The 12,814-nt window shown below is 40.9% G+C and overlaps 1 protein-coding gene across 5 annotated transcripts in view; it reads right to left on the bottom strand.

Moving 5' to 3' along the window:
- Positions 1-12,814, bottom strand: part of RAD51B (RAD51 paralog B) — a 717,101-nt gene that overhangs the window by 157,264 nt on the left and 547,023 nt on the right. For all 5 annotated transcript variants that reach the window (XM_072761803.1, XM_072761804.1, XM_026008457.2 and 2 more), the window contains exon 10: positions 656-734. In XM_072761803.1, the coding sequence (XP_072617904.1) occupies positions 656-734 (79 nt within the window). The remainder of the gene's footprint in view (positions 1-655; positions 735-12,814) is intronic.

Here is a 12,814-nt window from a genome sequence, read left to right as displayed (position 1 = left end):
CCGAAGATCCAGTATCTGAGAACTACCACTGAAGATCAGTGAGTTCCAGGTTGTGGTCTTAGAGCAGGCTACCATGAGTCAGAACTCTACACCTTCTAGGTCCCAGGCCCATGTCACAAGAGCAAGTCAGCAAAGGCCTGGTCCCTGGAAATGTCGGGACTTGAGTAAAGAGAACAGAAATGGAGTAACCAGAAAGAGGCTGAGGCAGTAGCACTCCTGGAGTCATGACAAAGTGCCCCACAGGCTGCCAGACCAGATGGTTTTTATGTTTGTTAAGTAAGAGGGTGCTGAGGCAGTGCCAGGTCCTCCATACTGGTGTCAGAGGCTTACCGCCTGCTTCTTCACTCCATAGGATCTGTGAAGAGGCCTAGTGATTGGTAGTTCCCAGACTGGTGCTTTAACCCTCATTCTTGGTCTCACTCTGTTAGGAAATTCTGCAGTTCTCTTTCAGCCCTACCTCTACTTTCTGTTAAGTTCTTGCTACAACTGCCAATCTCTTTTATCTCATCTGAATAAATATCATTGGCAAATTCATCTTAGCCTTTGATTCTGTCCTGAGGTATCTTCTATCAGGAGCATAGCAGTAATTATTACCAATGATAGGCAGCACTGAGTATAAGCAGCTTAAAGACACAGCTTAATCTGAGGATCTTACCTTGTAGAACCAGGCCTTCCTTCTTGATGGTGTAGGCAAATGAGGTGAAGGGAGCCAGCGGGGACTTGGCGATAAGAATCTGCACATAGAGCATATTTTCCCAGGATTGGTCAAAGGGGATATCAGAGATGAACCTCTATTCCCTCCCCTTCCCACTTTGAGATAAAATGGTAACCTGTGACTACAAGCCATAAAGCTTATTTAAAAAAATTATTTTAGAACCAAATGAGTGTTATTCCTTCAATCAGCTGGCCATTTTAGAAAGCTATACATTTATCCCAACTATTCTGCCACCGAATGCCATGTTCTTGAGCCGTTTCTTCTAGAAATGTTTCATTACTTTATGTTACATGCTTAAACAACTACCTTTCTGCCCAAAGATAAACCTAGACTGATTCTCTAATCCTATTCATAAATTCAGCTATTTTGCTAAAAAGAAATTCAAAGCTACCTTCAAAAGATAAAGTGTACCATCATTACAAATATTCAAAGTAACCCAGTAAAAACAAAGCCATGATAATTTGCTTTATTGGCCCCAATGCTTCACCAAGTCTGTTTTCATGCTGTTTGCCAGGTGACCACATTTCCTCTCACTTATGTGTAGGCGATTTCCATGGTCCTGCACGGTGGTTTTGGCCATGTGACTTGTTTCCCTAATAGGTTCTTTGGCTAGGCTTCATGTAGCCTCAGATGTTTTCACTTGCTCTCTTATGTTTCTGCTAACTGCTAGGGGAAAATATGTCCAAGCTCATCTGCTATCTCAGAAGGAGGATGAGAGACACCTGGAGCAGTGCTGGCCATCAGTGAAATGCTTATTACTGCATGCTTCTGAGATTTTGGTGTGGTTGTCATGAATTATCACAGCAAGAAGAACTGACTGGTATACCAGCCGACACAAAATGTCAAAAATATTTTGAGTAGTGGCATTCTCCTAACAAAATACCTACTTTAAAAGGGATAGTCATTAACAAATTATTATTATTAACAACAATTACCATATTTCATATGGTTCCACACAACCTCTAAGGGCTGGTGGATTATTTTATTATAACATTTCTCAAATGATGAAAATCATTTTCCTGCTTTACAAAGTAACATCGTCAGACATGGTGACAGTTTAGTACAGAGCCTCTTATGTAATCAGGGAGGCAAGAGAGAAGGAAGAAGTAATTTCAAATAACCAGAAGGCTTACATGTAATATCTCAATTTATCTCAGTTCAGCAAACATTTACTGATTGTCAACTATGAGGAATGGTGGTATAATGTGGTGGAAAGATCACAGGTTATAGTCATAGAGTTTGAATCTAGGCTCTTCCACTAATCAGCTTGGTGCCTGTGGCAAGGCCTGCAATTTTCCCCTGATAGCCACTTCCCCTTCTTCTTTTTAGTTAATAACTCCCCAGGCTTCAACATTTCTTTTTCTCCTTTGCAACTGGGTGTAGCCGTGTGACCAAGCTCTAACAGATCATGAGTATAAGTGACAGGTAGCACTTCCAATATTTTGAAAATTTATCTTTTCATTAAATAATTATATGCTCTTCACTTTCCCTGTCCCTCTTCCTAAGGGCAGGAACCAGCTTCAACCTCATGGAGGTGGACATGCTGGGAGATGATGAAGCAACATGGGAGAAGGAAGCAGGGTGACCTCATAGAGCATCTGTGCTTCCCACCTGGGGTCACATGCCCATCTCAAGATAGAGCCACTTGTCTGAACCACTGAGGTCCCAATGTTTTCATTATGATGGTAAGTATAGCCTGAATTCTAACCAATACTGTGGCTTTGCACAACCTACCCTTTAGGATTCTCAATTTCCTCACCTGTGAAATGGGGCTAATAACGCCCACCTAAATGGGATTATTGTGAAGATTAAATTAAATATATAAAATTCCTGTCACTGGGTCAAACTAACAAAAATATTTCCAACCAACTCATCATGTATGCTTCCCAAGTACCCCTTGATTTTCACTCATCAAAAACAAAAATACGGGGATCCCTGGGTGGCTCAGTGGTTTAGCGCCTGCCTTTGGCCCAGGGTGTGATCCTGGAGTCCTGGGATCAAGTCCCTCATTGGGCTCCCTGCATGGAGCCTGCTTCTCCCTCTGCCTGTGTCTCCTGCCTCTCTCTGTATCATGAATGAATGAATGAATGAATGAATGAATGAATGAATGAATGAATAAATAAACAAATAAAATCTAGTTCATTTACAAAAACAAACAATAAAAACAAAAATACTTCTACCAGAGGGATTCAACTCAAATTAAATCTCAATAATTTGGGATCCCTGGGTGGCTCAGTGGTTTAGCACCTGCCTTTGGCCCAGGGCTTGATCCTGGAGACCCAGAATCAAATCCCACATCAGGCTCCCCGAATGGAGCCTGCCTCTCTCCCTGTCTCTGTCTCTCATGAATGAATAAATAAATAAAATCTCAACTTTTTCCTACTGCTCCAAAGTTATCTAGATAAACTTGCTCATCATCCTCAGAAACAATGAGTAGATGGTATAGGTGGTTATTTGCATCTTCATGTCAAAAACATCTTACCTGAAAATTAGATAGGACCTTTCTGACAGAGATAGTTTAGGGATGGTTCAATGTGAAGTTAATGGATGCCCCTTGGTAGAAGAATGGCATAACAGAATAGAGGATAGTGCTTCTCAAACTTTAATGTGAGTGTAAATCACCTATAGGTCTGTTGACATGCAGTTTCTCATTCAGTAGGTTTCAACTGAGGCCTGAGAATCTGCATGTCTAGCAAGCACCTAGAGATGCTGATGCCATGCTCTATAGACCATATTTTGAGCAGCTGGTTTCCAGGAAATTAGCCTGACTAAAGAATCTAAGATGAAGAAGTAAGAGACAGGAGTCCTGGAACCAATTAGAAAGCTACTGTGATAACTCAGGGATAAGATGACAAGAGCCTCAACCACAGCTGTGTCAGAAAGAATGGGAAAAAGGGAAATGGAGAAAAGAAACATAAATCCTTTATATCAAAGAGCAATAGGAATAAACTAAACATCCAAAACCTCACATCTTTATTGTCTGCATGGAGCAACTGGACATGAAATCAAAAGGATATAAATAAATAGTAATCAATAAAGTATCATATTATATTTTTGAAAATTATATTACCATTTTTATTTGATAGACTGAAAATCTGAGACTCATGAAAAAAAGGATGGGATATTCCAATGCAACACAACAAACTGGATCTAAGCCTAAGCCTCCAGCTGAGTGGTGCTACCTCCATCATTTGAATGTTTCCACTCCCAGGCAGTGCTTGCTTATTGTGAATAAGCCAGGAGGACCTCACCTGGAGGGATCTCACACCTGGAAGGACCTTACTTGCAGGGAATCATGAAGTTTGGACAGATCATTGATTAATGTCCTGTTCTTCCTGAGCAGGGTTTAAATGGGTTATCGAAAAGATGACTTGTGTGTAGTTAGAAAGAGGAAGTGATCAGTCATGTCAGCTGAATCCCACTTCATTTTTTTGGAAAGAACTGCCAGACTGTTAGATGAGAGAGCTACCACCAACATGAAATATATGATTTTTAGCAAAAAATGTAACAAGTTATCAATATCCTTTTGGATAAAGTGAAGACAAGTTTGGCTGGATACTAATACCATTAAGTGGATTTGTAAGTGACATTAAGATCAACAGCAACCTCTCACAGAATGTACTGGATTCTAGCCTTGGTCTTGTCAATGTTCAACATTCTTACTGACCTGGACAAGGAAAGTGATGTATTCAATCACATCTGTACAACAAATATGGGATCCACCAGGGAACAGAACTGACAAAAATTGCCACCCTAGTGGAACTTCTATTATAAAGGAAGAAAAAGAGAATAAACAAAATGAATTGGTAGAATAAATGGTATATTAGATAATCATGCATGCTATGGAAGGGGAAAAAAGCAGAGAAAGATTACAGGAAATATATTAGGAGAAAAGTGTCAATTTTAAATAGAGTACTAAAAGAAGACTTTACTAAGAAGGTGACCTTTGGAAAAAAAAAAAAGAAGGTGACCTTTGGACTTGTGGATCATGTAATTAAACCATTGATGGGATGCTGAATATAGTAATAGAAGATAAAAAATTTAGGGGTACCTCGGTTGTCCAGCCAGTTAAGTGTCTGCCTTTAGCTCAGGTCATGATCTCAGGGTGCCGGGATTGAGCCCCTTGTTGGGCTCCAGATTCAGTGGGGAGTCTGTTTCTCCCTCTCCCTCTGCCTCTCCTCACCCCATCCTATGCTCTGCTCATGCTCGCTCTCTCTCTCTCTCTTCTCAAATAAATAGAATCTTTTTTTTAAAAGATTTTATTTATTATTCATGAGAGATACACAGAGAGAGGCAGAGACACAGGCAGAGGGAGCAGCAGGCTCCATGCAGGGAGCCAGATGTGGGACTCGATCCCAGGACCCTGGGATCATGCTCTGAGCCAAAGGCAGACAGACACTCAACCACTGAGCCACCCAGTCGTCCCAAATAAAATCTTTTTTAAAAAAAGACAAGAAAACTAGAAAGTTGTCATATTGGATTAGATAATCATAATATCAAAACAAATCTTAGTTTGGTTAGAAGGTTGGGAGACACCCTACAAATATTTTAGAATGAAACTTTATTGAAATGTATGTAAGGCCTTGTCCTTGAGGACAGAGGGCCAACTACTGGTTACAGAATTGGGACATGAGATTTAGCATTCAGAAAATGGATTAGGGGTGCTAGTTAACTACAGTTCAGTGTGAGTCAGTTGTGGGATGTGGTTCACAAAAATCTACTGTAGCCTCAGGTTGTATCAGTATCTTGCAGCATCTGGAACAAGAGAAGTGATGGTCCTTTTCTTATTCAGCAAACCATACTGAGTGCAATGTGTTTGGATTGGAGCCTAAATTCCAGAAAGGAAACCAACAAACAAGAGAACAACTAGAGGAGAACCATCAAGTGGTTAAACACTCAAAGCAACCTATGACCACAAACACTTCAATGCAAACGTGATGTTAAGAGTTCTGGGGTGAAGGTGCATATTGCTTGTAATGTGAGTTTCTTTTCTTTCTTTCTTTCTTTTTTTTCTTTGCTGAGTTTTCTGATCTGAAGATTCTGTAGTGTTACATAGTAGAGAGGGGAAGTGTAAATTCACGTTCTTGCCAGACAGATTTCAGAAAAGAAGTGATGCTTGCCATGTATCTTTATGAATACACAGTCTTCCCTTTTTAAGACTTGAATGAATACCCCATGACTTTCTACCTTTCAAACTAAAAATTATTCTTTTCTAAAACAAACAACCCTCCCTAATAGATAATTTGGGCTGTTTTGTTTCAGATGTTCAGTCATCCCATAAATTTGGGGTGTTCTAATCATTTTCTGACTTGTGCTGTTGTCAAGTATCATTCCACCTTCTTCAATAAAGACCTACAGGGAGGGTCTGGCTGCTTAAGGAAACTCCAGGGCCCTAGTGAAAAAATTTTATCATACTTAACCCTGTGTGCAATATGTGAAGTTGGTTTTGGAATCCTCTGAGAGTTCATAGAAATGTGTAGTTGGGCAAGAATGAGTGGAAACACTGTGGCTCAGAAAGCCCAAGGCTGCACAAGACAGATGTGTGATATTGTGAGCTGTTATACAACCTGCAAATAGCCAGGTTGTTTTTTCTTGAATGTTTCCTTCAAATCAGACTAGTGTAGCTTTATACTCTAATGAATATATTTTCTCCTCTCTTCACCTATTCTTCATGGAAAGTGGCCATCAATATTTTAAAATTCTTTGAAGGAACACTTAAGGTATAGGTGTGCTGGGTCTCAAATCCCACTACTATCTGGACATAATTTCCATTACTTGTACTACCCATCCATCTATCCAAGTACTTATTCAATCCACAAAATATATACTGGGCACTTTTCTTTGTGCTAGGTACTGTTCTGGATGCAAGGAATATAGCAGGCAGTGAGACAGAGAAGGTCTTTGCTTTCATGGAGCTGACATTTTGGTGGCAGAACACAGACAACACAGGGAAGCCTTTGGGCCTTTGGGGTTTTTTTTCACATGGACATTCTACTATGAGTTCCTCACTCCTGGGCACTCATTCATTCATTCAATCCATTCATCGGTAAACATTTATTGTTGAGCCAGGCAGATTCAAATTTGCACTGTGCAAATTTGCACTTTTAAAGGACTGCTATCTATTTCTACCTCAATTTATTTCTTAGGTATATGCTCTGAATTCTTAATGGGATTGCAAAGATTGGGGGCATGTTCTTTGATACCACACCCATCCCTTTTATAGGGCCCAATCCAGTGTTTTGTACAAAGTGGGTTCCTATGGGCTCCCTGCATGGAGCCTGCTTCTCCCTCTGCCTGTGTCTCTGCCTCTCTCTCTCTCTCTGTGTCTCTCATGAATAATAAATAAAATCTTAAAAAAAAGAAAAGGGACCCCTGGGTGGCTGAGTGGTTTAGTGCCTGCCTTTGGTCCAGGGCATGATCCTGGAGTCCCAGGATTGAGTCCTACATCGGGCTCCCTGCATGGAGCCTGCTTCTCCCTCTGCCTGTATCTCTGCCTTTCTCTGTGTCTCTCATGAATAAATCAATAAAGTCTTAAAACAAAAAAACTCAAAGTGGGTTCCTAAAATGATTGATGGGTATTCTCCTCACTGTTCTTTACTTTTACCCCATGCTGTATGTGTCAAGGTTTCTCCCAATTTACAAGTGAAAACACAAAGGCCTAGATATTCTAAATAAAACACGGAAGGGGAAGTTAGCCTTTGGAGCTCACTGGACTCCCCTTACAAACCCTATTCTTTTATGTCCCTCAGGTGCCTATTTAGCTCTGAGCAAATAAATTGTCAACTGATTCTCTTCAGCTCTAAGGTGACAGCTGATTTAAACCTTCCAGTGTTACCCTTTCTGGTGTTTGCATTTTAATATAAGACTCTTGAAGTAGAATAATGGATCTAAAGTGGTGGAATATCCTATAGGATTGAGGTGGGTGAGGGAGCCTTCTGGAGTACCCACAGTAATGATGATGGTGATGATGAAGAAAACAAAAATCTTTTGAGGTAGGTGGCTTTGTTAAGTGCTGAAGTCAGGATTCCAGCCCAAGTCAGCTGGTTCTATAGTCCATACTTTTAACTACCATAATGGTAGTCCTCAATCATGCACAGATAGGTAGTCAAGCACAGATCAATCTACTTCTCTGGGATAATACATCAAATGAGGCAGAATACATAACAGCAAATAAGGGCATTCCCCTGCCCCCCCAACAGCATGGATATTGAACAATTCAAGACAAAGAAGGAATTAGATAGGGCACCCATGCAGGTTGCCTTGGATGTTCACAAGCTTCCCCACTGGTAGTCTTCTTTCTGCCCTTCACTTCTGAAAGTCCACATCCTACCTATTCCTTGAACCCTATACAAATGCCACTTCTCCCAGAAAGCTTATGCCAGTTTCTCCAGCCTGAGGTAATCTGTCTCTAATCCCATTACACTTCATCTATACCTCTCATAGTGCTTACTGCCTTCTCCACTATTCCACAGTTAATGTTACCTGAAGTCACTGCCATGTATTTGAAGGTAGGGGCCATCAACATCATTGCTGCTTCTCCTAGTCCCACTAACTTCCAATATGGTGCCAAATACATAATAGAAACTCAATTATAAAACCCCAAAATGGAGGAATGAATAAATGCACAAACTGGTGACCCTCAGAAGCCCTGACTCACACCTACTTTGAGGACTTAGCTGGCACCTCTCCCCAAAGTTGGGAGACTCAGAAGATGCCACAAAAAAGAGCAGCCTGCCCAGTCAATCACTGCCAAGATTCTCAGCTTGAGCAGGTCCAAAGTCAAGTCTTTGGTTTCAGCATGCTATAGCATCACATGTTTTTCCTGGCCTGATCCCACTTCTAAAAGGCTCAGAAAGTGAAAAAGGAGATGTAGAACAGAAAGTGCTGGCCATAGGAACCTCAGGCCTCCTCCAGTATGGTATACCTTCTAGGGATAGTGCCTGTGTTCTTCTAAAGTGTAGGTGTGACTATCATCTGGGGCTACCCAGCTCAGGCCTTCCTCATGGGTGGTCAGGAAGGCCAGTATGGAGCAGACAGCCCAAAGATGTCAGGAACCTTGGGAATAGGCTATCTTGGAGGCTGCTTTTATAGAGTTCTAGTCCTGGCAGATTACCTGAGTTCCTGCAATACAGCTCCAACTTTAGGAAAAAGTGAGTTTTGCCTTTATGGCTCAGGAAAGTAGACATGAATAAGCAACCATGTGCTGAGGGTAATCTGGCACCAATTCTTCCACTTTCTCTTCTCTAATTCTTGTGCCAGGCAGGCTTCCTTGAACACTCCTAATGAATCCTTCCTCTCTTCTATTTCCTTCCCCTTCCCACCCACTACCCCAAAGCTCACATTGGTTGGGAGTGAAGGGCAGAGTAAAGCCAGCTGGCAGAAGAAAAGAATAAGCAGAAGAATTTCTTCCTGTCAGGGCAGGTGGTAGGCCTGGCTTTCTATCCCTCATCTCTGCTACAAAATTTAGAGCCCAAAGACAATATAATTGCTGAGCCAAGACAATTGGGGTTCGAAGCAATTGAGAGAGCTGAGAAATGTGACTTTATATCCATTTGCAATTTCCCATTTTGGTAATTATTCAACCCTGCCTTGGTCTCCTCTGTGATCAGCAAGATTATGTGATTGTTGATGAATTCAGCAGCAATGTCCTTGTCGAGTGCATCCGATACTTTCATCTGCATGCAAGGGTCCTTCTGAGAAGCAAGGGAGGAAACCTATTGACTCTGAAATGTCCTTCAACAGCGACCCTATTATCTCACTTCAACTGGATGCCGGGGCTAATAAAACCCAATGCTAAGCTAAACAAACCTTTCCTCTAGCTGTGCCAAGTGTCTGCGACAGAAATCCTTCATGCCAGGGATTTTCCTCCTTGTCCAAGACTTAGAAAAAGGTTGTTTTCTCAGCTGCTTTGAAGCCCAGGAAGACAGCCAGGGAGGCAAACAAGCCAGTCAGTCTTGCATCAGATAATTCAACAGGCTTTTGATAACCTCAAATCTTCTGTCTCTTCCCCAGGTTGAGCTGAACTCTCCAAGCCTAGGGACAGAAGGGCCGGAAATGCTCCAGACAGGAAGATCTCTGTGGCTGGAAGGAGGCCACAGGACCAGGGGGGCTTCAAGTATACCCAGTGATCCTCAAAGGAATTCCCTAGTCATTGTGTTAAGAGAGCTGCAGGGAAAGGTGGCAGAGGTCCAGCTCCCAGTCTGCATCTGGATCCTATACTGATTAGAATCTGCTTCATCACTTGGAAAATCACTCTCCATGGAGTGCTGAAGTGTCAGTACCAACAAGTTTGCAAGATTATGAGGGGAGAGTAGAGGATGAGTTTAATGGCATCGAAACTGCCTTCTCAAGATAGGGGAGTAAGGTCTGTAGAAGTAATATAGTACTAGAAAATGACAGGGTGGAAAAAGGAGTCATATTTGAGCAGGCATGAACTTATTGTCTCCATGTGGCCTGTTTCACAACTTTCCCTACAGAAATGAGGGGCAGAAACTAAGTTGATCTGAATTGCTAACGAAATATAATTCTAGACTCAGAAGATTCTCCTAAAAAGTTTGGCCCTGAGGCTACAAGATCTTATTCCCCTATAGAGTATCACCATGCTTTTTTTTTTTTTTTAATAACACCTCTCTGATGATTATTTAAAAATGTTTATCTCTAATACATCAAGTTCCCAAAGTATATAAACTGAAAGAGCTAACTCCCTAAAGAAAACATTAATTTCCTCAGACCAATAGGATATTAATTTAGTAAATTGTGATAGTAATACTTAAGGGTCAGAATGGCATTTTGAGTTCACTATTTTTTCTAACATTTTATTTGGAAAATTCTCAAACATAGAGCAAAGTTGAAAAAATTTTAGAGTGGGTACCCTATAAAGGTACCTATTAGGTAGATTCTACCATTAACATTTTATTATATTTGATTTTATCACTTATCTATCTATCCATCCATCCATCAACCCATGGTATATTTTAGTTGATGCCCCATTTCAAAGTCAGTTGCAGACATCATTGCACTTTTTCCTAAATACTGTGGCATGCATATAGTTAACAATAAGCTTAATATCTGTTCATATATATATATTTTTAAAGATTTTATTTATTTATTCATGAGAGATACAGAGAGAGAGAGAGAAAGAAGCAGAGACCCAGACAGAGGGAGAAGCTGGCTCCATGCAGGGAGCCTGATGTGGGACTCGATCCCAGGACTCCAGTATCACGCCCTGGGCCGAAGGCAGGTGCTAAATCACTGAGCTACCCAGGGATCCCTGTTCAGATATTTTTAAAACCAGGTTGTTGTTATTGTTGTTTTCAGTGAATTTTACATGAGGTTTGAAAAGGTTACTGATTTTTCCCAATTTATACTAACATCAGAGAGAATTTAGTGACTATACATATGTGGATAGCATACAAATATATAATCAAAGAATACAGGTCATTCTTTCTATATTAAATATCAACTTTACTGAGGTATTACTTATATGCGATGAAAACCTTTTTTTTTTTTTAAGATTTTATTTATTTATTCATGAGACATACATAAAGAGAGGCAGAGACACAGGCAAAGGGAGAAGTAGGCTCCCTGCAAGGAGCCTGATGTGGGACTTGATCCTGGGACCAGGATCATGCCCTGAGCCAAAGGCAGATGCTCAACTGCGGAGCCACCCAGGCATCCCTGAAGTTCTTTTTTACTATAGGCACTTAAGCTATAAATTTCCCTTCAAGCACTGATTTGTCTGCATCATATAAGTTTTGGTGTGTTGTATTTTTTGTTCTCACTTTCTCAAAATATTTTCTAATTTCCCTTGTTATGTTTTCTTTGATTGCTTATTTAGGGGTGAATGCATGAGTGTATGTTTAACTTGCATACATTTGAGAATTCCTCACATTTTCTTCTATTATTGATTACTGATTTTATTCCACTGTGACTGGAGACATTTACACGGTTTCCTTCAGGCTCAGTCTGTGGCCTAATATTTGGTCTATCAAGGAGAATGTTCCATGTACACTACACTTGAGAAGAATGTGTATCTGCTACTATTGAGTGGAATGTTCTACGAATGCCTATTAGGTCTAGTTGGTTTACAGTGTTGCTCAGGTCTTCTATTTCCTTGTTAATCCTCTGCCTAGTTGTTCTATTATTGAAAGTGGGTATTAAATCTCCAAGTATTATTGTTGAATTGTCTATTACTCTGCTTCAATTCTGTCAGTTTTTGCTTCATGTATTTTGGAGCTAAGTTGTTAAATGCATATATGTTTATTATTGTTATGTCTTCCTAATAGATTCACTTCGTTATGCTTTTAAAATGTCCTTTTTGGGGGGCACCTGCATGACACACACAGTTGGTTAATCATCTAACTCTTGATTTGGACTTAGGTCATGATCTCAGGGTCATGGGGTTGAGCCCTCTGTCAGGCCCCATGCTCAGCATGGAATCTGCTGGCGATTTTCTTTCCCTCAGCCCCTCTCCCCACTTGCATGCTCTCTCTCTCTCTCTCTCTCTCTCTCTAAATAAATGAAATCTTAAAAAAAAAAAGATTTTATTTATTCATGAGAGACAGAGAGAGAGAGAGAGAGAGAGAGAGAGGCACAGACACAGGCAGAGGGAGAAGCAGGCTCTATGTTGGGGGAGGCTGACATGGGACTCCATCCCAGGTCTTCAGGATCACACCCTGGGCTGCAGGCAGCACTAAACTGCTGCACCATCAGGGCTGCCCATGAAATCTTTTTAAAAAAGGATCCTTTTTTGTCTTCAGTAATAATTTTTTAAAAAGTCTGTTTTGTCTTATATTGGTAACCAGCTCTTTTTTGGTTACTGTTTGCAAAAGGGTCCCTGAACCTAATTTCAATGTACATGTATGTTGAGGCTTCCCCACACCAAGAAGCATTCTCAGGCACCAGCAGGGTGTTCAAGAATTCAACTCAACTCTGACACTGTCTACCTGGAGACAAAATCAGATTCCACAGATAAAGGACTTAGGCCCACAAGACTACTCTCCACATGCCAGTCACAAGTTCATGTTGTTACCTGTGCTTCTCACAAACTGGGCACATTTTGGAGGTTCCAATGATCTGTTCCATCTCAGGTTGCCAATC

This window comes from Vulpes vulpes, chromosome 6 (genome assembly GCF_048418805.1).
Source record: "Vulpes vulpes isolate BD-2025 chromosome 6, VulVul3, whole genome shotgun sequence".
Classification (NCBI taxonomy): domain Eukaryota; kingdom Metazoa; phylum Chordata; class Mammalia; order Carnivora; family Canidae; genus Vulpes; species Vulpes vulpes.
This window is presented reverse-complemented; position numbering and strand designations above follow the sequence as displayed.